The following is a 26389-nucleotide window of genomic DNA, read 5'->3' on the forward strand; positions in this document are numbered from 1 at the left end:
TGGCCTATGCGAACAGCAAATTTAAAAAATCCCAGTTCGGCTGTCTTCTGTTACATAGAAAGCACAGAAAACTCCTTTAAAGTGCAACAAGTAATGTCCTCTACATATAACTATGTAGACCAAAAGCTAAAAACAAGATACCTTTCTGAAATTGTACTCACAAAATACACGTAGGAGAGAGGAGAAAACGAGAGAACCTCAATGACCATATGAGATTCACAGGCACGAAAGAGAGAGTGAGGATGCCGCTGACCATACAAACTAACATGCTACAGGAGAGGACCCGCTGACCATAAGAGCTTAAACTCTACATACGAGAGAGAGAACCCTGCTGACCATAAGAGCCTGTATTCTATAGGTGAGAGAGAGGACCCCACTGACGATAAGAGCTTATACTCTACAGGAAAGAGGACCCTGCTGACCATAAGAGCTTATACTCTACAGGAGAGAAGGCCCCGCTGACCATAAGAGCTTATACTCTACAGGAGAAAGAGAATGGACCACGCTGACCATAAGAGCTTATACTCTACAGACGAGAGAGAGAACCCTGCTGACCATAAGAGCTTATACTCTACAGACGAGAGAGGATCCCACTGGCCATAAGAGCTTACACACTGCGGAAGAGAGAGAATGGATCCCGCTGACCATAAGAGCTTATACTCTACAGACGAGAGAGAGAACCCTGCTGACCATAAGGTCTTATACTCTACAGGAGAGAGAGAACCCCACTTACCATAAGAGCTTATACTCTACATGAGTGTCATGCTGCAGCAGTGCAGTATAATGCAACCTCCAACAAAAGGCAGAAGTACTAAAGGGATCAGCAATGCACGTGGTCAGGAACAAGCCAGGAGGTTCAGCAACGGTCAGAAGTGGATAAGACAAAGTCAGAAGGCAGAAGCGAGTCCGGATACAAGCCAAATCAGGAACCAGAGAATCATACAGACAAACAGGGAAATGCTGGGAAAAGGGCAGACAGAAGGAGTCAAGAGACATGGGGCAAGTCAGGGATCACAGCAGAACAAATCAAGAGCTACCAGAGTCAAGTTCACACGCCGAAGGCATAACTATAGCTGACACTGCCAGCAGGATGCATGGGAGCTAAATACCAAACCTGAACCCAGAAGGACCCAGAGCAAAGTTAACCCTTGACATGATCCGCCCGGAAAAAGGGCAGACAGGATTAAACCATGGAACAGATCATGACAAGGAGAGAGGACCCTGCTGACCATAAGAGCTCATACTCTACAGGAGCGAAGACCCTGCTGACCATAAGAGCTTATTCTCTACAGGGGAGAGAGAATGCACCATGCTGACCATAAGAGCTTAAACTGTACAGGAGAGAGAGAATGGACCCCGATGACCATAAGAGCTTATACTCTGCAGGAAACAGAGAATGTTCCCTGCTGACCATAAGAGCTTATAATCGACAGGAGAGGGAGAATGAACCCCACTGACCGTAAGAGCTAATACTCTACAGGAGAGAGAGAATGGACCCTGCCGACCATAACAACATGCATTTTACAGGAGATAAAGAAAGGACCCCGCTGGCCACCTCTGTACAAGGTATGATAATCCATAAGATGTCATAGCTGCAGGGCATTGTGAGGAGACCCATGCAGCAATGCAAAATAATTCTCCTGCTCTCTGATGCTTCAGCAGTATTGGCAATGATGCCTAGACAGTTTTTTTTGCGAACCACTAATTGAATACCATAATGTTCAGATTCACGTGAAACCACAAATTTCAGGAAATTCAACCCGAACTCGATCCTCCTTGTATCGATCCACCTATCTCTACTTAAAATTCAAAACATTAATGAAATATGATAGACTTGGTAATCCATTTAAGAAATGGAGCAAGACTAAAACAATTCCAGAATTGTCTGCTACTCTTTCCAAAGGAAGAACACAAGTGCATTTTACCACAATGTACAGTCTGTAAATGTACCGCTAACTGTAGACTGCTGTATACTGACTGCACGTGAGAATTTTAAATTTAATATACCGTAACAGTAGTTCATACTGAAATATTATTCTGATATGAAATAGTTCTTGTGTTGTGGACTATTTCTTGGATGATTTAACTTGGAAATATGAATAAGTTGATAATGGAAGGGTATAAATCCGGTTAATCTTAAACATGATAGAAACTAGGATTATGCTGTATGTGAGTGTATTCAAGAAATGCTCCACTTTATTCCATTTAAAACCCGGAGAGCTCAGAAGCAACATCTTTTGCTTTCCAGTCCAATCACAGATTTCAGAAAAGATTTATTTATCCGAAATCCTTGATTATTCATTCTGAATGCATTGACGTTGTGTCCCACACAAAGAGAGGCTAATTACAATTGATAGACTCTCTTTTACCACTTGCACGCTTGGATCATCCAAGTTGAATCCATCAAGGTGCATTCACTGCTTACACATCGCTGGAAAAAACCCGCAATGAAACCAAGTCAAGCAAAAATTGCTGTTGATTCAATGGGAAACACTTAATGTGACTGCATTCATTATGCGGCCATTCTTTCTTCCAAGAAAACAAACATTTTGTGTGGAAAGTTTGATTGCAGCATGATGCTTGTGTAAATTATATCTTACAAAGCAGTGGGAGAGATAGAGCTCTGCATACAAATGGTGGAATGAGAGACAGAGAGTTTCGATCTCTCAGGCACCTTGGAAATAAATAGCATTATTAACATATGATGGATCACTTATGTGTGGTTGCATCCTTTATATAAGTGTAGTATACCGATTTGTAACATGTATGTGCGTGCACGGGCAGGTAAGATACAGAACTGTACATTATAAGTCTAAATAGGAGAAAAAAGGGGTTTATGGAATAGTAGAAAATGAGATTCTTAAAAGAATTACTGGTTATGAAGCCATTGGAAAAGATCAACTAATGTCCAAATTAGCTCCCTGCAATAGGGATTTTCAACGAAACAGAAATCTGTGATACCACTTCACCTGTAAAAACTCAAGTTGGACATTTCTGGGGAACTAGTTGGCAACACAGAAACTAAAGAATCCTTGTAAAATTAATCTGGGTCACCTTGGATCCATGTAGTGGCTTTTAAAGAACCTTTAGATTGACCTTAAATTACTTTGAGCTGCCAGTTTAAGATCCAAACTGAAAGAGACGGGTTCAGTTTAGTTTAAGAAGCAAATGAAGAATAAGCATGCTAAAGCTCCATCTAAATTTTAAGAGATTTTATCACAAGATTTTTGCCACGTAATCTGAAAGCAGCATAATGTAGAGAAAGAGACTCTAAATCCAGCAATGGGTCTCTTACTTGGATGCTTGCTGTAGTTTTCAGAATATCACTGTTTTATTAGCAGGAAATTATCACTAGAGGACTAGTAAACCTGCTGCCACGTAGTCCTCCATATTCATGAGCTCTGTGTAACCCCGCCTCCACCATTCCCACATTCCAATGAGTGGTGTGGGCGGATTTATACAGAGCTAAGCCTTTAGAGAACTGCTACATCTGCAGCAATGAAAACTGTGATTTTATCAAAACTGCAGTAAGTAGCTCAGCAAGTGACATATCACTCTTATCAAAGTCTCTGCTCTTAAATCCTGGTGACAGATTCCCTTTAAAGTCTCAAGAGATCCAGATCTCAGGTTTACTTCTAGGTATTCTCTAGGTTTAAGATCTAAAGTTTCCAAAATTACTAGAGATTTTTGTCCTTCAGATGTTTAGCAGTATAATTTTGAACATGAATTTGTGGAACTTATACTAATATTTAAGTATTACAAATTTTCCTTCTCTGCTTCTTAATGGTGCCTAGTGCCTACTTTAAAGACTGCACAGAGTTCCTGTTCAAAAAATGGCTGCCGATGGAGGAGCATTTTCCAGACCGGCTCATCAGCCTTCTTCAGTTGATAAAAATTCTCCCATGTGTAGAGTTTTCAAATTGGTGGAGGCCAATGTACAGGTCTAGTCACCTGCTGTCTATCAGCAGCCATTTTTGGGGACAGTAGCTCTATGCTGTCTGTGAGGAAAGTGCACAAGAAGCACATAAGGAGAACTTGTAATAGTTATGTATCAGTATGTGAAAGTAAATCATGTCCCTAATACATTTGTTAAAGTACAGATAAACTGGCCAACCACTTTCAAGAAGCACCCCTCTTCCCATCAAAGTTTTTATTCTCTTAATATATTGCAGTCATCATATTATACAGCACTGTGTACTTACAATTGCTCATTTTGTCTTTTTACCAAGTTATTTTTTCTCTTTTTCCATTAAGTCTGTGACATCACATGATGAAATCAAGGGGTAGGAAAATGAGGGTGATAGTCCGTGCTTCTGATGTAAATACAAGAAACTATGGAACAATGATGGTGAGATCAAGCGGTTTATTCTCCACTCATTTTGAAGTTGAACTAACTTCTTCCTCAGGAGAACTACAATAGTAGATCATCTTATTCTTCTTGAGGAAGAAGTTAGTTCAACTTCGAAATGTGTAGAGAATAAACTACTTGATCTTACAATCATTGTTCCCCAGTTTCTTGTATCTACATTGGTAGTGCAGACTCTCAACACCATTTTACTATCCCGTGATTGCAATGACGGGGTTCCCTCTCCGAGGATGCTGCAGCAGCTGATTCATACTGATTCCTCCATTGCGGGTTAACACAATCTCGACAGTTGAGCAGTTCCTCAAATCATCTAATGCCTTATTTCTCCCTTGGCTAAGACCCTATTGCGCTTGGTGTCCCTTATTCCTTTAGTATAACGTGATTAAAAACAGACTAGCTGAATCCTTCTAAGCTCTATGTAGGTACAGGAAGTTTCTTTTCCTTGCATGAATCATCCTCCTCTTCAAGTCCTGACCCAGGTGCTCCACTCCTCACCCTACAGGAACTGTAGAATTGAAGTTCTAATCATGAGTCATGCAGGGAAATTACATCTCCTTTTTTTACATAGAGCTTAGAATGATTCAGCTTGGCAGCTTTAAATCACTTGATGCCATATACCTAATGGAAAAGAGAAGAATTAGCTTGGTAGAGTGGCAAAATAGCAATTGTAAGTATAATATAATGATTGCAATATATTAAGAGGATAAAAACTTTAATGAGAGTGTTTCTTTAAGTAGTCTATTAGTACCAGCTTATATGCAAAACGGCAATGTATAAATGGAACCCTGGCTTAGTGTTACCTTCAAAAAAATCAAACAACAGGTTCCAACATCTGATATTTCATGAAATCACTACTTCATTTGGGTTCACATAAAATGTATATCCAGGCAAGTATATTCCCTTGCGTTTCAGACCAATGGGTCCTTTGTCATAGTTAGGTAAGTGCCATGACTAATGGCAATGTGACCTGAAATGTGGAAGAATCTACTGGCCTCTGTATATATGGATGCTATGGAGAACTAAATTAATTTGTAATTTTACAAAAGATTGTGTTTGATCTTCTATGAATGAATATCTGTGCTATCCATGCTTCCACAATGTGATTCCTGGGAAAATTGATTTTTGCATCCCTTGCACTGTTAATTTCAGGTGCAAAATAGCATTCTACTAACTACATTTACTATATGTTGAATATATCAAAATAAACCCATAGTATTTTCTGAGGTTCCAGGGTCACTTGCTGGGACAGGCCGGACATTGCATGGAGTGGTTAAATTGAACACGAACTTTCGTGGATCTTAAATTTACATACCATAGTCTTTTTTTTCTTGCAGCATTGTAAAATAAAATTGCTGAATTGCATCACACAACTTAATCTATATAAGTTCATTATCTGATTTACAGTACATTCACACAAAAACTTATTTTGCAGATACAACCTTTGACAATCTGCTAACAAAGTTTCATAATAGAAATAACTGGTCATCATTATAACTGAATAACACAGCTTGCTCAACAGCCATAATAGATTATTATTTTTAGCGTTATCCAGTTTGCTATCAAGTGCAATTTCATAATAAGCCTGCTTAGCTAAAGAAATACACTTTTTTTATACCATGCAACTCTCCTTTGTAGCAACAAAAAAGCTAGATTTGCTCTCGGGAACAACACATCTGACTTTCATGTTTGCCCTGCAGCACTATTGAAATATTTCTATTTTTAAAGGCATTGTATAAGATTAAAAAAACATGGACACTTCAATAACTGTGCCATGCGTGTGTACAGAATCTGCTTATATGGTTATATTTCAGGTCAGCAATGGAAAGTTACATTTCACTGCAATGAAAAGAAAACCTTAAATAACTTATGTACTAATATACATTGACTGATTTGGGACCAGAAGTTCTGTGATTCCTCTTCCTCCCTACATCCCTACATGTGTTACATAACTAGTGATAAGGTCAAGTGGCTGGCCATCTGGTTCAATAAATCTATTAAGCTATAATATGTTTGCAAGTTTTTTTTTTAACATTCGCTTTCTATACTGTTTGTATAAATATGAAGGGTGCTCAACAACTTCTCGGTTTTGGCATATCATACTTAATTTGAGGATTCTCCACTGCCGGCGCAAAGAGGTAATGTAGTTATGTGTCTAAATGTATGCAATTTGCATACTTCTGGCCGCATACCAACTAAACAAGTCCGGCCTTGCTCAATACACTTGCACTGAGTGAGGCCGTGCACATTAAGTCAGCAAGTGACTACTGTAACATAGCAGCTGGACAGATCGTGGATGTGTCTCTGAGGTGACAAGCCTCGGTGATATAGGTCCCAGATAAGCAGGTTCCAGTACACATAATCCTGAGAGCTGTTTAAGGGGCCCAGATTATGGGTCCTGGTTATATGAGCAGCTGAAAGAGCTAGGTGGGTTCGGTGTTATGATCTGGTGGTTTAGGAACAACATGAGACAAGCTCTGAAGGAGGTGGTATCTGTACTGACCGCAGACCCTGAACATAGCAGCGCAACTAGAAATAGCCGTGGGGGGTACCTGACGCTCCCTAGACCCCTCGGCACAGCCTAAGATCTAACTTCCCCTAAAGATGGAAACATGAAACCTATCTTGCCTCAGAGAAAATCCCCAAAGGAAAGATAGACCCCCACAAATATTGACGGTGAGAGGAGGGGAAAATAACATACGCAGAGATGAAATCAGATTTTAGCATAGAAGGCCAGTCTAGCTTGATAGATAGGACAGGAAAGAATACTGTGCGGTCAGTATAAAAACTACAAAACAATCCACACAGAGTTTACAAAATCTCCACACCTGACTAAAGGTGTGGAGGGTAAATCTGCTTCCCAGAGCTTCCAGCTAACAGAAAAAATCCATAATGACAAGCTGGACAAAAATAGAATGCACAGAACAATAAGTCCACAACATGTGGACTGAAATGAGCAAAGCCAGAACTTATCTTTGCAGAACTGGTCAGGAAACCAGGAGAATCCAAACAGAGATGTGAATCCAGCCAGAAAACATTGACAAGTGGCATAGGCTGAAGACTAGAGCCAGGTTAAATAGCAGAGCCAGGAGAGACGATTAGTGAAAGCAGCTGTTAAAGCTAAACCCAAGGAGCGGCAGTTCCACTCAAAACCACCAGAGGGAGCCCAAGGGCAGAATTCACAAAAGTGCCATTTACAACCACCGGAGGGAGCCCAAGAACGGAATTCACAACAGTACCCCCCCCTTGAGGAGGGGTCACCAAACCCTCACCAGAGCCCCCAGGCCAATCAGGACGAGCCAAGTGAAAAGCACGAACCAAATCGGTAGCATGGACATCGGAGGCAACAACCCAAGAATTATCCTCCTGGCCATAACCCTTCCACTTGACAAGATACTGGAGCCTCCGCCTCGAAAAACGAGAATCCAAAATCTTCTCAACCTCATATTCCAACTCTTCCTCAACCAACACCGGGGCAGGAGGGTCAACCGAGGGAACAACGGGCACCACATATCTCCGCAACAAAGATCTATGGAAAACATTATGAATGGCAAAAGAGGCTGGAAGAGCCAAACGAAAAGAGACCGGATTAATAATTTCAGAAATTTTATAAGGAGCAATAAACCGAGGCTTAAACTTAGGAGAAGAAACCTTCATAGGAACATGACGAGAAGACAACCAAACCAAATCCCCCACACGAAGCCGGGGACCAACACACCGACGGCGGTTAGCAAAACGTTGAGCCCTTTCCTGAGACAACGTCAAATTGTCCACCACATGAGTCCAAATCTGCTGCAGCCTGTCCACCACAGAATCAACACCAGGATAATCAGAAGGCTCAACCTGCCCAGAAGAAAAACGAGGATGAAAACCAAAATTACAAAAGAAAGGTGAAACCAAAGTAGCCGAACTAGCCCGATTATTAAGGGCAAACTCGGCCAACGGCAAGAAAGACACCCAATCATCCTGATCAGCAGACACAAAGCATCTCAAATAGGTCTCCAAGGTCTGATTAGTTTGCTCAGTTTGGCCATTAGTCTGAGGATGAAACGCCGAAGAAAAAGACAAATCAATGCCCATCCTAGCACAAAAGGCCCGCCAAAATCTAGAGACAAACTGAGAACCTCTGTCAGACACAATATTCTCCGGAATGCCATGCAAACGAACCACATGCTGAAAAAACAATGGAACCAGATCTGAGGAGGAAGGCAACTTAGGCAAAGGTACCAAATGGACCATTTTAGAGAACCGGTCACAAACAACCCAGATAACAGACATCTTTAAGGGTTTCAGAAAGACCTTTTCTGAAAATAGCAGCCAGAGCCTCTTCATTCCATTTAGTGAGCACAGACCATTTTCTAAATTTCTGACAGTATAACTCTGCCGCTTCCTGACCTTGACACAGGGCCAACAGTGTTTTCTCAGCATGCTCTACAGACTTAGGTTCGTCATACAATAATCCGAGTGCTTGAAAAAATGCATCTACATTCAATAATGCCGGATCCCCTGTTTCAAGAGAAAAAGCCCAGTCTTGCGGATCACCACGCAGCAAGGATATGATGATTTTCACCTGCTGAATGGGATCACCTGAAGAACGGGGTTTCAAAGCAAAAAACAATTTGCAGTTATTTTTAAAGTTCAAAAACTTGGATCTGTCCCCAAAGAACAAATCCGGAGTAGGAATTCTGGGCTCTAAAGCCGGAGTCTGGACAACATAGTCCTGGATACTCTGTACTCTTGCAGCCAGTTGATCCACACGAAAAAACAAACCCTGAACATCCATGCCAAAGCATATATCCTGCACCACCCAGATATCAGGAGGAAAAAAGAGGCAAACCAGGGCACAGAAAAAAAATGGTTCAGAACTTTCTTTTCCTTCTTTTGAGATACATTTAATTCATTTTTGGCCACTTGTACTTTTATGATCTGGTGGTTTAGGAACAACATGAGACAAGCTCTGAAGGAGGTGGTAAATGTACTGACCGCAGACCCTGAACATAGCAGCGCAACTAGACATAGCCGTGGGGGGTACCTAACGCTCCCTAGACCCCTTGGCACAGCCTAAGATCTAACTTCCCCTAAAGATGGAAACATGAAACCTATCTTGCCTCAGAGAAAATCCCCAAAGGAAAGATAGCCCCCCACAAATATTGACGGTGAGAGGAGGGGAAAATAACATACGCAGAGATGAAATCAGATTTTAGCACAGGAGGCCAGTCTAGCTTGATAGATAGGACAGGAAAGGATACTGTGTGGTCAGTATAAAAACTACAAAACAATCCACACAGAGTTTACAAAATCTCCACACCTGACTAAAGGTGTGGAGGGTAAATCTGCTTCCCAGAGCTTCCAGCTAACAGAAAAAATCCATAATGACAAGCTGGACAAAAATAGAATGCACAGAACAATAAGTCCACAACATGTGTACTGAAATGAGCAAAGCCAGAACTTATCTTTGCAGAACTGGTCAGGAAACCAGGAGAATCCAAACAGAGATGTGAATCCAGCCAGAAAACATTGGCAAGTGGCATAGGCTGAAGACTAGAGCCAGGTTAAATAGCAGAGCCAGGAGAGACGATTAGTGAAAGCAGCTGCTAAAGCTAAACCCAAGGAGCGGCAGTTCCACTCAAAACCACCAGAGGGAGCCCAAGGGCAGAATTCACAAAAGTGCCATTTACAACCACCGGAGGGAGCCCAAGAACGGAATTCACAACAGTTCGGCTGCTCACTTACGTCCAGCCCAGGTTTTGGAATGTTTGATTTAAGGCAGCTGGTGCTGTCTGTCTCACTTTGCCTGTGTGTTTGCAAAGTGAGAAGGCCTTAGATGTGCTGCTCAGAGTCTGCTGGAGTCTGAGAGAAAAGGACATACATTTTAAACGGCTGAGTCTGTGCTGCATATTGACTGGTTATTTTCCATTTTTGTTCGTTTATGTACCTGAAAGAGGCTGTTTTATTTTGTTAACCCGGACAGTTTATGAACTTTTAATAAATCGCTTTTTTGTTTTAAATCTCGACCTGAATCCTGCGTGTGAACCAGCGTCTACCACAAAGCTGATCCCTAACAATTGGTGGTGAATGCAGGCAATGTTCCCAGCGAACACATGTGACTGCTACAGAGGCACTGCATGTCCAGGGTGAAAGCGACCATAAGCTATCAAATGATGTCACACAGCATGGAGGACATGCTGATACACCTGGTGCAGGCCTAACAGCAGCACCAACTGCACCAGCAACAGCTCCAGCAGCAACAGGTGGTGCAACAGAAAACGAGTAAGCTACTTATGCAGCAGATTCAGCTCCAGCAGCAGCAATGGGACCAGCACTGACAACAGAAGCAGCAGATTGAGTTGTTCGTGGCACAGCAACAGCTCTGACTCCAAGGTGAGTGGACAATTTTTCCATCTGCAAGGCGGTAAAAAGAGCCCTGCACAAAATGACCACGGGTGATGATGTAGAGGCCTTTGTGACTGCCTTTGAAAGGATCGCTGAGAGGGAAAACTACCACCAGCTCAATGGGCAGAGGTTCTGGCCCCATACTTGAGCCACAGAAGGCTTAATATGACTTGGCTTTGCAAGACGCCAAGGAAAATGGAAAGCTAAAAACTGAAATTTTGTCTCTCTTAGGGGTGACAGAGACTGTCAGGGCACAGCGAGTCCACCGTTGGGCGTATCACAGGGACAAACCGCCTCACTCTAAAATGTTTGACCTTCTACACCTGCTCCAAAAATAGTTACAGCCAGAGTCCTCTACCCCTGCACAGATGTTAGAGCGAGTGGCGATGGACCAGTTTGTGCATTCCCCTTCGATGCCAATACAGACTTGGGTGTGATCCCAGGAACACCTACGAATCAGTCACACTGGTCAAGAGGTATCAGGGGGTCGAGGGCTCCTTGGAAAAGCATCCTACTCCATACTGGGGTCCCAACGTGGTGAGATGCAAAAAAGGGGGTGCAGCACCCAAGGTCCAAAGGGCCGTGAGAAGTAATGCTGAAGGTCCCAGCTGGTGACATTATATGTTGGAAATGTCCACTGAATTTAGAGTCAATGGACAGCAGCATAGGCCGGCGTTGCTCCTATTTTGCCTACCCCACCTGCATCACAGTTCCTCAACCTGGTGAGCGCCGTTAGACATGCACAGTGTCTTTAAATGGGGTGTGAGTGACTGGACTGATGGACTCAGGAAATGTGGTGATCCTGATAAGGGCCGCACTTCCTCATCAGCTGATCCCTGGGAAGGTGGTGGGCATCCGGTGTATCCATGGGGCGCTAAAAACTATTCAGTGGCCTGGGTGGATGTAAACACAGATTGTGGCACCACATCTCAGGAACTGGAGGTCATCAAGGACTTGCTGCACCACATAATAACAGGACTTGATTTTGCATTGTTGTGGGACATGTGGGAGAAAGCAGGAATGCCTGGTTGCTCGGACAACAGCCAGATCACCCCTAAAGAAACCTCGCTGCAGACCAAAGTAAACAAGTTTTTCTCATGTGTGCTGATTGGTGATGAGGATAAGGTAGCATCCCCTGGGGCCAACATCGCTAAGCTGCAGGTGTCCGAGGAAAACTTTGGAATTGCCAATCTCAAGGACTTAACTTTTAAAGGGGAGTTTGAAAATTTGACAGTGTTAAATAGGATGTCTCAGCAGCTGAGGGCCAACAGACAGTTCCTACATTTTTCTATAAATGGGGATCTGCTTTACAGAGTAACCATGCCAATGGGTGAGGTGATAGAGCAGTTACTGGTGCCAGGGTGCTATAAACGCAGGGTGTTAGACATAGCTCATTCCCATTCATGTGTTCGGTGGTTACGTGGGGCACATAAGTCCAAGGAACGGATCCCTAAGATATTCTACTGGCCTGTATGCTACAAAGAAATTATGAACTATTGTCGCTCCTACTCCCTCTGCCTGCTAACCTCCATATTAGCCCAATTCCGCAGTCCTCTAATACCATTACCCATCATCAAGGTTCCATTCAAACATATAGCAATGGATTTAGTGGGGCACCTGGTGTTAGGTGTCGCGTTCCCACTGCTGCACAGGGGGAATCTCGAGCCACCTTCGCTGTGGTCTCCCATTCTTCTTCAGCTGCAGTGGAGCCTGCTCAGCGGAGACGTCGGTCCCAGCGTCTGGATCAGTCTGATACTGTGCGCTTGGTTACTGCTGCTCTTCCAGGCTCAGCCTTTGTAACCAGCACTGTTCAGCGGTGAGCAGATGCTCCTGGGAGAAAGTCCTGCTTTTCCACTACTGAGCATGCCCAAGGGACGTCCTCTCATTGGAAGTTGGGGGTCACATGCTCAGGTCCTGAAGCAGGTGCAATTGGACCACTAGGAAGGTCCTGGAGAGCTTCCTCTCTAAAAGGTTCATGTGTGTATGAGCTTAGCTATCTCGTGGTCTTTGTCAGCATGTGCTCAGGGTTGGCTGTAAGCCGTTAGAATTCCAGCTCCTCTGGAGAAGAGTTTGTGTGTATGAATTCAGGGCTGGCGTATAGCCACAAGAATTCCGGCACCTCCGGAGTGGAGTTGTTTGAGTGCTGTTGCTGACTGTACAACCACTGTATGCTACCTGCTCCGTTTATGAGCTATGATCCCCTGTGAGGTTACCAGGGCACAGCGTCTTCTTTAATCCCGGAGACTCTGTGAAGTAAAAGAGTTTGCTCCTGTGCAGGCCGGGTGACAGGACCCGTTTCTATTCAGGCGTAGTGCCACCATACAGTGCTGCCAATTACTAGCAGCAGGTTCCACTCCTGCACGGTGGACCCCGGGCTGCGAACGTACCTATTCTACCTCAATATTTACTCAGTATGTTCCGCCAGCCATCACACCTGGTGAAGTCCACAAAAGCACCTCAATATATATTGGTGATCCTGGATTATGCTACCCTGTACCTAGAGTCAGTACCCCTAAGAAATTGCTCTGTAAAGTGTATCTCTCTGGAGTTGCTCCATATCTTGTCTCAGACCAGTCTGCCCAAGGAGATACTGACAGATCAAGGGACCCCATTCATGTCGAAGGTCATGAGGTAATTTTGCAGTTTTCACAACTCAAACCCTCGGTGTACCATCCCCAGATGAACGGATTGGTGGAGAGGTTTAAGAAAATCTTGAAGGATATGTTTAGGAAAGCAGTAGAGAAAGAAGGCCAAGATTAGGACTGTCTGCTTCCCTGCCTGTTATTCTCCAACAGGGAAGTTACCCAAGCTTCCACAGGTTTCTCCTAGTTTGAACTACTCGGTTTTATGAACTTTTAATAAACCATCTGCTTGTTTTGAATCAACAAACTGAATCCTCTGTGTGAACCAGAGTCTACCACAGAGCTGATCCTTTCCACGGCATACAGTATATGCAAATCGCATAGTTACAGTCATGTACCCATAGGCACCTGCACTTGAGAATTTTCGCAGCATCCAGTACATGCGATGTGAGAATGCACAAGTGTGCAGTCACATATAGTGACTGCAGACTTGTAGCCTAAGGACGGACAACTCCTTTAACAAACGAAAGAAAAAATAAAAAAGACATACATGAAGAAATGGTTGCATTGTAACAAGAAGTTGCTTCTCCATTATCCATGGTTCAATTGAGGTCTAAGGAATTCAAGGGAGACAGGGAGAGCATTGGAAATGACCCAGGGCCTGGATGACGAGTTGAAGCATTTACTGACATTATTGAAAAAAATGGAAAAAATCAAAATGAAAAATGCCCGAATTGAAATACAGACCTAAGTAAAAATTACTCACATATTTGTTGGTACCATACTCAATGTCCTTCATGGTTGACTTAATTTGTCAAAGGTCAGTGTAAGATGGGTACCTCGATTGTTCACGACCCCTTAGAAACTAATTCAAGTAGAGTTTTTGAAGTTGCGTGGTGATAATCCGTCAATTGTTATTGAACGGCTTGTGACTGGAGTAGAAACATGGATGTATCATTATGATCCAGAAAGCAAACAGATCTTAATGCAGTGGGTTAAAAAAAGGAAGAACCCCTCTGAGGAAGTTTAAACTTAACCATTGGTTGAAAATCTGATGGCTACATTTTTTGGGACTGCAAATGAATTGAATTAATTGAATATAAAGAAAAGGGTGAAGCTATCAGCAGGACATTGTATGCTGCTACTTTAAGTTGATTACAAGATGCCATTAATTTTAAAAAAGGCAAGGAAAATTATCCAAATTAGTACTCCTTTTCCACGATAACGTTGACTATGCTCACAGCCACGTTCCAAGGGCTGCTGTACGAGACCGTGGATTCCAGGAAATTAGTCATCCACCCTATAGTCCAGACTTAGCTCCCAGTGATTACTACCTATTACCCAATTTTAAAAATATATTCATACAAGGCAATTTCCTAACGATGACGAGTAGAAATAGATAACTGACTATTTTTCTGAGAAAGAAGGAAAGTATATTTTTTTTCAAGGAATAGAAATGTTAGTTTCTAGATATAACACATTTCTAAATGTTAAGGGTTATTGTATAGGAAAAAATTACGGTACATTTCACAAGTTCATAGCTTCATATCAAATGCCAAGAATTTATTGAACACCCCATACAACTCAGCCTACACTAGCTACAGTATGTGCAGTGTAGAAACTTCAGGGACCGTACTAATACATATTTCATTCCTCTTCGGTAATAATTAAAGTAATCTGTTCATGTGATGAATATAAGACAGCAAAAATTGCATCAAAATGAATCCTTTTGTTTATAGTTGGGCATTCCAGAAGAAGCAATAGGAACAGTTGTACCTGATGATCTGCTGCAATAATGCAGGATCTTTCCTTAGATACCTAAAGTAATTGTTAAATATTTTATGCGTTGCAGTAAAACTTGTGCTGTTTTGAAGCATATAAGAGGGTCTCATCATCAGCATTTAGTTACTATAGAAACATTTAATTTCACCCACATAACAAATGTTACCAATAAACCATGTAGTATAAAAATAAGAGAAATTCATTCAGAAATGTGCCTGTTATAGAATAATGATGCAATGTTAATGGGAACCTGTCAGCAGGATTGTGCACAGTAACCTACAAACAGTGTCTGGTCAGCACCATTATACTGATTAAAATGATACTTGGTGATGAAATCCGTCTTGTGGTTGTTGTTTAATCTTTCTTTGCAGTTTTCAGTTAATGAGATTCTCGTACTCCGGGGCGACCTGTGGGTGGGGCTTTATGTGGTGCTCTGCTTAGATATTCATCTATATGGCTTATGACAGGTCACTGATCCTTCAGTGACCTGCCCTCTATTTTACATACTGCATAGAATTATGGTTTGAAAAAAAAAATCACATTAATCAGGCAGGCGGTGGCGGCGGCACCTGCACTGTTTTGCTGTAAAAAAGAAAAAAACCTCTAAATCAAAATGGCACCTGTGCAGTAGCACCTATCACGTTCCACGTTCTATCTACTGTGCAGGCACCGCCACCAGCGCCATTTTGCTAGAGAAGAAAAAATTAGGTTCCATCCAGATGGCACCGGCGCAGGTATCATTATAATCAGTATAACAACACCATCCTGATAGTGTCTGTAGGTTACTGAGCACAATCCTGCTGACAAGTTCACTTTAAGAAAACCTACTGCAATGTATGTACTGAAATCTTTATGGTTGGTTTATTAATATCTCTCATTGATCACTGATACGGTTTTCTTACCTCTTTCAGTGTCATATAGGTACACAAATTTCTGCCAGTCGTATTCATTAAGAAGAGTTAGAATGGCTCCTTTAAGTGCTGGACGCATCTGGATGACGAACTGTACATCTGCGTCTGTTGGAAAGCTTGGTGTGATGAATGAAGTGTGAAGGGCACCACAAAATGACGTAAGAGTGTTCATAGACATCTGATCGTAGAAGCCGAATATGGCATAGACGCCACGGGAGAACTGTGAACAAACTGAGAAAAAAACAAGATATTAATGATAATACAGCAGGAAACTCAAATTCTTCATATGAAAATTGATTGTTGTTGCTCTAGTAGTATATCCTGATATCACACACTTCATTGTGCTTAGATATAACTTTCACTTGATGAACAGAATATAGGAAAAACGCATTGTCACTGCTGCTCACAGGAGAACTTGCACCAGGAATTGTTCATGACAAGGTCTCCGAAATTGTGTAATTTTTTTCTTTAGACTTGGACCTGCTTCTTCTTCAGACACATTAAAAATGATTTGGAGTGCAAATATTTTTAGCAAAGGTGCAGGACAATTTGTGGGCAGGAGAGGACTGTGCTGGAATATAATAAAGTTTGGATTTGCTTTATTTTACTCCATTGTTATTTGAGTTAAAATGTTTAAAGTTGGACGAATATGAAAAAAGTTGACCTTAGCCATATAAAATAAATAATTATATGCTAAACAAAAACAACTTTCTACATCCATTGCAGGCTATTGTTGGCATCAGACATCAGAACTATTCCACAGCAGCTACTCCAAACCTCAGTAAATTGAAAGGCACATTGGTGCAAAACAACACACGTTGAAAAGCTTTTGGAAGTCAACGGTTAACGTTAGCATTGAAATAATACCAAAATGTGCTTCAAAAAGGAAGCTACATTTCTCACTAATAGGCTTGAATTATCACAGTTGTCCCAATCTTTACTAATTCCTTCCGATCCAGGGTTCTTCTGTCCTTATACATACAGGAAGCAGGACGTACCATCACAGGAAGCTCTCTCCTATCTGAAGGAAAGGGCTGGAAGGGGAGTTAGAGAACCCATTCTTGTGCATTTTGTGGTCTCTTCAGAATTAGAATTGATGCAGCATCAGAGAAAACCAATAGACCCTCATTTTAGGCATCTATGCTCAATGATCTCAATATCTCCAGAATCCATCCTTTCCTCAACCGTCAATCTACTAAAATGCTTGTGCATGCCCTCAGCATCTTCCGCCTTGACTACTGCAACATCCTTTTCTGCGGCCTCTCTGCTAACACCCTTGCACCTCTCCAGTCCATTCTTAACTCTGTTGCTGAACTAATTCATCTCTCTCCTCGCTACTCCTCTGCTTCCCCCCCTGCAAATCTCTTCACTGGCTCCCATTCCCTCAGTGTATCTAGTTCAAATTACTAATACTGACCTACAAAGCCATCCACAACCTGTCTCCTCCATATATCTCTGAACTAATCTCCCGATAGCTTCCCTCACGTGATCTCCGGTCCTCCCAAGACCTCCTTCTCTCCTCCACATTTATACGCTCCTCATCCAACCGCCTCCAAGACTTCTCCCGAATATCCCCCATCCTCTGGAATTCTTTGCCCCAACACGTCCGACTATCAACCACATTCAAATCCTTTAGACGGAACCTGAAAACCCATCTCTTCAGGAAAGCCTAGAGCCTGCACTGACCCCGCTGCCGCCTCATCACTACAGAAGCTACCGCCTCACCAACACCAGAGCTCCTGCAACCCTCAACCTACTGTCTCCTTCCCCATAATCCTGTAGAATGTAAGCCCGCAAGGGCAGGGTCCTCGCCCCTCTGTATCAGTCTGTCATTGTTAGTTGGTTTACTGTAAGTGATATCTGTAACTTGTATGTAACCCCTTCTCATGTAAAGCACCATGGAATCAATGGTGCTATATAAATAAATAATAATAATAATAATCCCACAATCAGTCAGACACAGTTTTTATGTTGACGCATTCGTTTTCATATAAAAAATAACATTCATGTATTTCAGATATTATACCTGTACCCAATCTCTATTTATATCTGTAGCAATTACATAAGAAAAGTGTAAAAAAATGTATCAACTATCTGTTTATACTAACTTTCTGATTTCATAGATACTTCTTATCTTACATAGCTAATTTTTCCTGAGAAAATTAGTTTATTCTTAGTGAGTTTCTCTTTAGCCTTACAACATGTTTTTTTACTTATAGGTGTTAGGAGTCGAGTTTCCTCTGCTGCACAGGGGGAATCTCGATCCGTCTCCGCTGCGGTCTCCCATTCTCCTCCAGCCGCAGTGGAGCCTGCTCAGCAGGGACGTCGATCCCAGCGTCTTGCTCAGTCTGACTCTGTGAGAAGAGTTACTGCTGCTTCTCCAGCTTCTGCCTTTAAAGCCAATACTGGTCAGCAGCGAGTGGACTTCTCTGGGACTAAGTCCTTGTCTGCGCACACTGAGCATGCCCAGGGCAAGATCTCCCGTTGGAGATCGAGGGTCATGTGCTCAGACTCTGCAGCGCATTCTATTGGTCCTCTTGGCAGGTCTTGGAAGGGCAAAGTTTCTGTGGCCGCTTCCTGTCCTGCAGCTATATAAACTGCGCATGACCGCACGGCCATGCGCTAGTGTACAACTTTATACGTGTGTTTGTTGTGAGTGCAAGTCGTCCTTTAAATACCCCTACCCTACTGTATGATTGTTCGCGTATGGTGTATGGCTGCTATCTAGCGCCCGACTTAACACTCAACGTGTCACACACGTGTCAGCGTCCTCTGCTGTGACCGCCAGTGCGGCGCCACGCGCCTGTGTGCGCTTCCTGACCCATGTCTGGGTACTTAGTGGTGCCTGCCAGCACGGCACAGTTTGCACTTCGGTGCCTCTATTGTACATACTTTTCACACCCAGTTGTGGTGTAGTGCCAGCAAGGGTCTAATCGGACTACTATCCCTGTTGGGGTCTAGTTCGCTGACCACTTGCTCGCGCTCTATGTGCGGTACCGCGATCCTGTGACGCAACAGGATCGCTTTCTTCACGCTGGGTGAGGTTTAACCCACGCGTGTATACTTATGAGTACCGCCATATCGTCTGTCATGTCCTAGCAGCAGATTTCACCTGCACGGTGGACCCCGGACTGCGAACGCATCCATTACATCTCTCTTGGTGCGTTCCGCCAGTCCTAACATTACACTAGCGCCAGGGTCTGGCTAGTGATGACAGACATACAGCATTCTCTGCGGCATATCCAGCAGCTGGAGGGTAGGTTGGCGGCTCTCGAGAGCGCGACCTCAGCTCTGGATGTTACTGCAGTAGCTGTACAGGCTACCAGCGTGGCTGCAGCTACTATGTCCATTGCCACCCCTGTTCCGACATTATCTCACCTCCCGCTGCCAGAAAATTTTTCTGGTGATAGCAAGTTTTGTAGGGGATTTGTGAGTCAGTGCTCTATTCATTTCGAGCTCCTGGCTACACGTTTTCCTACAGAGCGGGCTAAGGTGGGATTTATTTTGTCTCTATTGTCGGACAGGGCGTTGGAATGGGCTACGCCGCTGTGGGAGCGTGGCGATCATGTGGTGCAGAGTGCTCCGCTGTTTCTGAGCGCTCTGAAACAGGTCTTTTTAGGACCTCAAGTCACCCATGATACTGCGCTCCAATTGCTGGCATTAACTCAGGGTGAGTCCTTGGTCAGTCATTTTGCCGTCCAATTCCGCACCTTAGCATCTGAGCTGGATTGGTCGGATAAAGCTCTTATCCCCATATTTTGGAGGGGCTTGGCTGACCACGTAAAGGACGCTCTGGCCACTAGGGAGATTCCTGCCACACTGGAGGAGTTAATAACTGTCTCCACTCGAATTGACCTCCGTTTTAACGAGCGGAGGTTAGAGCGAGCCCAGTGTAGGCAGAGGTTTCGGCTGGCTCCTACTTTTGCCAAACCTCTTGAATTTCCAGTCCTGGTTCCTGAGTCACATGAGGCCAGGTGTCACAAGCAGGATCTAAGTCCCGGACCGCTTGTGCACTCAGGGTCTGTCATGTTTGCCAGCAGTCAGGACATCTAGCCACCAGATGTCCTCAGCGGTCGAGGAAACGTCAGCGTCTAGTGGTAGTTGGTGGAGGTACACTAGACACGGCGACGTTTGCCTCTAAGTTGTCCTTTAAGGGGACAATTACTATTGGCTCATTTTCCCACTCGGTAGAGCTCTGCGTGGATTCTGGGGCGGAGGGCAACTTTATGTCTTCTGCCTTCGCCCAACGTCACGCAATACCCTTGGTTATGCTTGCTCAACCAGTAACGGTGCGAGTGGTGAATGGGTCGACATTGCCCTCACAGATAACACACCAGAACATCCCTTTTACTCTGTCCATGTCGCCATCTCATCAGGAGATAATTTCTCTGCTCGTCATTACGGAAGGAATTGATGAGATCCTGTTGGGAATACCTTGGCTACGGTACCACTCTCCTCATATCGAGTGGTCCTCAGGCAGAATTCTGGGTTGGGGTGAATCTTGTGGGGGTAGGTGTCAGAGGGAGTGCGTTCAGGTTGCTACTACTGAGGTATCCGCAGATCTATCCTCTCTTCCCAAGCAGTATTGGTCATATGCAGACGTATTCTCCAAAAAGGCGGCGGAGACCCTTCTGCCCCATCGCCCCTATGACTGTCCTATTGACCTCTTGCCTGGTGCTGAGCCTCCCCGGGGTCGAGTCTATCCGCTATCTCTCCCGGAGACGGAGGCAATGTCACAGTACATACAGGAAAATCTGGCAAGAGGGTTCATCAGGAAGTCAGTGTCACCTGCTGGGGCAGGATTCTTCTTCGTGCAGAAGAAGAGTGGGGAATTGCGTCCATGCATAGACTACAGGGGTCTTAACGCCATCACCGTTAAGAATAAATACCCTTTGCCTGTGATATCTGAACTGTTCGATAGGCTTCGGGGAGCAAGGGTATTTACTAAATTAGATCTGCGGGGTGCTTACAACCTGATTCGCATCCGTGAGGGGGACGAATGGAAGACGGCTTTTAACACCAGGGATGGGCACTATGAATATCTGGTAATGCCCTTTGGGCTCTGTAATGCCCCAGCCGTTTTCCAAGACTTTGTGAACGATATCTTCCGGGATATGCTTTCCACCTCGGTCGTAGTCTATCTGGATGATATTCTCATCTACTCTCCAGATATTGACTCCCACCGGAGAGATGTTTGCAAAGTCTTCGACCTCCTACGGGCAAACTCCCTCTATGCCAAGTTGGAGAAGTGCATGTTTGAGCAGGAGTCCTTACCTTTCCTAGGCTACATCATCTCAGCCCAGGGATTGGCTATGGATCCTGCCAAACTACAGGCTGTGATGGACTGGCAGGAACCTCATTCTCTTAAAGCGGTGCAGCGCTTTATGGGGTTCATCAATTATTATCGCCAGTTCATCCCGCATTTCTCAACTTTGGTAGCTCCCTTGGTTGCCCTCACCAAGAAGGGGGCAAATCCTAAATTGTGGTCTGAGGAGGTCTCCAAGGCCTTTATCTCTATAAAGTCACACTTCGCTAGCGCTCCCATACTTCATCGCCCCGATGTTGATAAGCCATTTATCATGGAGGTGGATGCCTCTTCTGTTGGTGCTGGAGCAGTCCTCTTCCAAAAGGATGCTCAAGGTCGGAAGCATCCTTGCTTCTTTTTCTCCAAGACCTTCGCACCAGCAGAGAGGAATTATTCCATCGGGGACAGGGAGTTGCTAGCCATGAAGTTGGCTTTCTCGGAGTGGAGACATCTCTTGGAGGGAGCACGTTTTCCCTTCCAAGTCTTCACAGATCACAAAAATTTGGTGTATCTGCAGACAGCTCAGCGGTTGAATTCTCGCCAGGCCAGATGGTCCTTGTTCTTCTCCCGGTTTCATTTCACCCTCCATTTCCTTTCTGGGGAGAAGAACATTCGGGCCGATGCTCTCTCTCGCTCCGTTGTGTCATCTGCGGAGGAGGAGGAGGAGCCTCGGCTTATTGTCCCCACCGAGAGTTTGAGAACCGTGGCCCCGGTTTCACTGGAGTCTGTGCCCCCGGGCAAGACTTTTGTTCCATCTAGTTTGCGGCCGGAGGTTCTCTCTTGGGCGCACTCGTCCAGGGTGGGTGGACATTTTGGTACTAAAAGGACATCTGAGTTACTGGCGAGGACATACTGGTGGCCGCATATGGCTCGTGATGTCGCGGAGTACGTTCGGGCGTGTGTCTCTTGCGCCAGGAACAAGACTCCTCGGCAACGGCCAGCTGGTTTGCTTTACCCTCTGCCCGTGGCTGACAGGCCCTGGGAGATGGTCGGGATGGACTTTGTGGTTGGCTTACCCAAGTCTCGTAATTGCACCATTATCTGGGTGATCACCGACCATTTCTCCAAAATGGTGCATTTGGTGCCTCTTCCACGGCTACCATCTGCACGGGCGTTGGCTGTCTTGTTTATCAAGCATATCTTTCGCTTACACGGTATGCCAGACAAAATTGTTAGTGACCGGGGTCCCCAGTTTGCGTCTCGATTCTGGAGGGAGCTATGTCGTTTACTCAGTATTGAGTTAAATCTCTCTTCGGCATATCATCCCGAGACGAATGGGTTGGTAGAAAGGGCCAACCAGACCTTGGTCACATATCTGCGACATTTTGTTTCTGCCAGACAGGATGACTGGGCATCCTTGCTACCGTGGGCAGAGTTTGCACTTAACAATGCCGTAGCCGACTCCACCGGTCAGACTCCATTCCTCTTAAATTACGGCCAGCATCCGCGTGTTCCAGTGCCCATGCCTGTGTCTTCCGCTGATCCCAGGGTGGCAGACTGGGCTGTGGAGGCACGGGACATTTGGGATCGCACGCAGGATGCCATTCGGGCCTCCAAGGAGAGAATGAGGTCCTCCGCTGATGTTCATCGGCGCCCTGCTCCGACTTTTGTCCCTGGCGACTTGGTGTGGCTCTCCGCCCGTAACATCAGGCTGCGAGTTGAGTCCACTAAGTTTGCTCCTCGCTACTTGGGTCCCTTCAAGGTTCTCGAACAGGTTAATCCTGTGGTCTACCGCCTGGCTCTTCCTCCACGCTTGGGTATCACCGACACCTTTCATGTGTCCCTCATGAAACCCGTATACATGTCCCGGTTTTCCGAGTCATCTGCCGGGACATCGGGTTCGTCTACGGACGATTACGAGGTGAACGCTATTTTGGGGTGTAAGGTGGTACGCGGCAAAAAGTTCTATCTGGTGGATTGGAAGGGTTATGGTCCAGAGAACAGGTCATGGGAGCCTGCTGAAAACATTCGGGCCCCACAGCTCATTGCTGCCTTCGAACGTAGCGAGGCCCAAGGAGTGGGGGGTCCTAGGAGGGGGGGTAATGTTAGGAGTCGAGTTTCCTCTGCTGCACAGGGGGAATCTCGATCCGTCTCCGCTGCGGTCTCCCATTCTCCTCCAGCCGCAGTGGAGCCTGCTCAGCAGGGACGTCGATCCCAGCGTCTTGCTCAGTCTGACTCTGTGAGAAGAGTTACTGCTGCTTCTCCAGCTTCTGCCTTTAAAGCCAATACTGGTCAGCAGCGAGTGGACTTCTCTGGGACTAAGTCCTTGTCTGCGCACACTGAGCATGCCCAGGGCAAGATCTCCCGTTGGAGATCGAGGGTCATGTGCTCAGACTCTGCAGCGCATTCTATTGGTCCTCTTGGCAGGTCTTGGAAGGGCAAAGTTTCTGTGGCCGCTTCCTGTCCTGCAGCTATATAAACTGCGCATGACCGCACGGCCATGCGCTAGTGTACAACTTTATACGTGTGTTTGTTGTGAGTGCAAGTCGTCCTTTAAATACCCCTACCCTACTGTATGATTGTTCGCGTATGGTGTATGGCTGCTATCTAGCGCCCGACTTAACACTCAACGTGTCACACACGTGTCAGCGTCCTCTGCTGTGACCGCCAGTGCGGCGCCACGCGCCTGTGTGCGCTTCCTGACCCATGTCTGGGTACTTAGTGGTGCCTGCCAGCACGGCACAGTTTGCACTTCGGTGCCTCTATTGTATATACTTTTCACACCCAGTTGTGGTGTAGTGCCAGCAAGGGTCTAATCGGACTACTATCCCTGTTGGGGTCTAGTTCGCTGACCACTTGCTCGCGCTCTATGTGCGGTACCGCGATCCTGTGACGCAACAGGATCGCTTTCTTCACGCTGGGTGAGGTTTAACCCACGCGTGTATACTTATGAGTACCGCCATATCGTCTGTCATGTCCTAGCAGCAGGTTTCACCTGCACGGTGGACCCCGGACTGCGAACGCATCCATTACATCTCTCTTGGTGCGTTCCGCCAGTCCTAACAATAGGTTACAAAGGGTTAGGTTAGATTCTGGACTTTACAGATAATGTACATATAGCAATAAACACGTGCAATGAACGTGCTTAGACTTTTGATGTTAGAGAACGTCTAAAACATCTCTCTTTGATCTCAAGGTCATCCAATCCAGAAGGCAATGGTCATAAATGTTTAAAATTCTGCTGCTTTAATTAAAAATAGTAAAATCGTGTTACTAACATAACCTAACAATTTAGTCTTTACCAATGTGCATGCTTACTTTGTAAATTGATTTGTGACATTGGGCAATTATCTAATTCTGTCAAATTACATTTTTCTTAACAAATAAACCAGATATTTGTGTAAATACCTTTTGGTTACTAATGCTCGGATGACCAGTCATCAGCAGTACTTCATTGACTTCTAAGCATTATGAATACTGTGGGAAATAGTATGTTATTTACTTTATTTGATATTGTCTTAAAATGTTATATATTTGATATACTGCAGATTTTGCAAGTTTTGCCACCTACAAAAAATGGAGATGCCTGTAATTTGTATCGTAGGTACACTTCAACTCTGAGACACAGAATCTAAAAACAAAACACAGAAAATCAAATTGTATGATTTTTAAATAATTAAAATTAATTTTATTGCATAAATTAAGTATTTGATCACCTACCAACCAGCAAAAATTCTGGCTCTCACAGACTTGTTAGTTTTCCTTTAAGAAGTCCTACTACCCTGCACTCATTACCTGTATTAAATATACCTTTTTGAACTTGTTACCTGTATAAAAGACACCAGTCTACACACTCAATCACACTCCAACCTCTCCACCATGGCCAAGACCAAAGAACTGTCTACGGACACCAGGGACAAAATTGTAGACCTGCACATCTCTGGGATGGTCTACAGGACAATAGGCAAGCAGCTTGGTGTAAAGGCAACATCTGTTGGTGAAACTATTAAAAAATAGAAGAAACACAAGGTAACTGTCAATCTTCATTGTTCTGGGATTCCATGCAAGATCTCGCCTCATGGGTAAGGAAGATTCTGAGAAAGGTCAGGAATCAGCCCAGGACTACATGGGATGAGAGAGCTAGGACCATAGTCTCAAACATTACCATTAGTTTAACACTATACTATCATGGGTTAAATTACTGCAGTGCACCCAAGGTGCTCCTGCTCACGCCAGCACATGTCCAGACCCGTTTGAAGTTCACAAATGACCATATGGATGATCCAGATGAGGCATGGGAGAAGGTCATGTAGTCAGATGAGACCAAACTAAATCTTTCAACTCCTCTCGCCATGTTTGGAGGAAGAAGGATGAGTACAACCCCAATAACACCATCCCAACTGTGAAGCATGGTGGAGAAGTGTGACACTTTGGGTATGCTTTTCTGTAAAAGAGACAGAACGACTGTACCTTATTGAAGAGAGGATGAATGAGGTCATGTATGTTGAAAGTTTGACCAAAAAACTCCTTTTATTGAAGATGGGTCATGGCTCAGTCTTACAGCATGATAATTACCCAAAATGCACAGCCAGGGCAACTAAGGAGTGGCTGTATAAGAAGTGTTTCAAGGCCCTGGAGTGGCCTAGCCAGTCTCCACACCTGAACACAATAGAAAATCTTCAGAGGGAGCTGAAACTTAATGTTGCCCAGCGACAGCCCCGAAAACCTGAAAGCTCTGGAGAAGATCTGTATGGAGAAGTGGACCAAAATCCCTGCTGCGGTGTGTACAAACTTGGTCAAGAACTACAGGAAACCTCTGACCTCTGTAATTGCAAACAATGGTTTCTCTACAAAATATTAAGTTCTGTTTTTTTATTGTATCAAATACTTATTTCATGCAATCAAATGCAAATTAATTGAGCAAAAATAATACAATGTGATTTCCTAGATTTTTTTAGATTCTGTCTTTCACAGTTGATATCAAATACTTATTTGCTTGAAGGAACCATGCGTCAAAATGCTCCCTTAAGGATCCCACGAACACTAAAGCAGCACACATACAAAATGAATGATTTCTGTTTAACCAGGCTTTGCCTGGGGATTTTCTCAAAAG

General features: G+C 44.3%; 1 protein-coding gene across 3 annotated transcripts in view; it reads right to left on the reverse strand.

Moving 5' to 3' along the window:
- The window catches only part of GRIA3 (glutamate ionotropic receptor AMPA type subunit 3), a 512289-nt gene that overhangs the window by 354164 nt on the left and 131736 nt on the right, over positions 1-26389 (reverse strand). For all 3 annotated transcript variants that reach the window (XR_011317998.1, XM_069747185.1, XM_069747184.1), the window contains exon 3: positions 16023-16262. Coding sequence is in view for 2 of the 3 variants with exons in the window: in XM_069747185.1 (XP_069603286.1) it covers positions 16023-16262 (240 nt within the window). In the remaining variant the exon portion in view is untranslated. The remainder of the gene's footprint in view (positions 1-16022; positions 16263-26389) is intronic.

This window comes from Ranitomeya imitator, chromosome 2 (assembly GCF_032444005.1).
Source record: "Ranitomeya imitator isolate aRanImi1 chromosome 2, aRanImi1.pri, whole genome shotgun sequence".
Taxonomy (NCBI): Eukaryota; Metazoa; Chordata; class Amphibia; order Anura; family Dendrobatidae; genus Ranitomeya; species Ranitomeya imitator.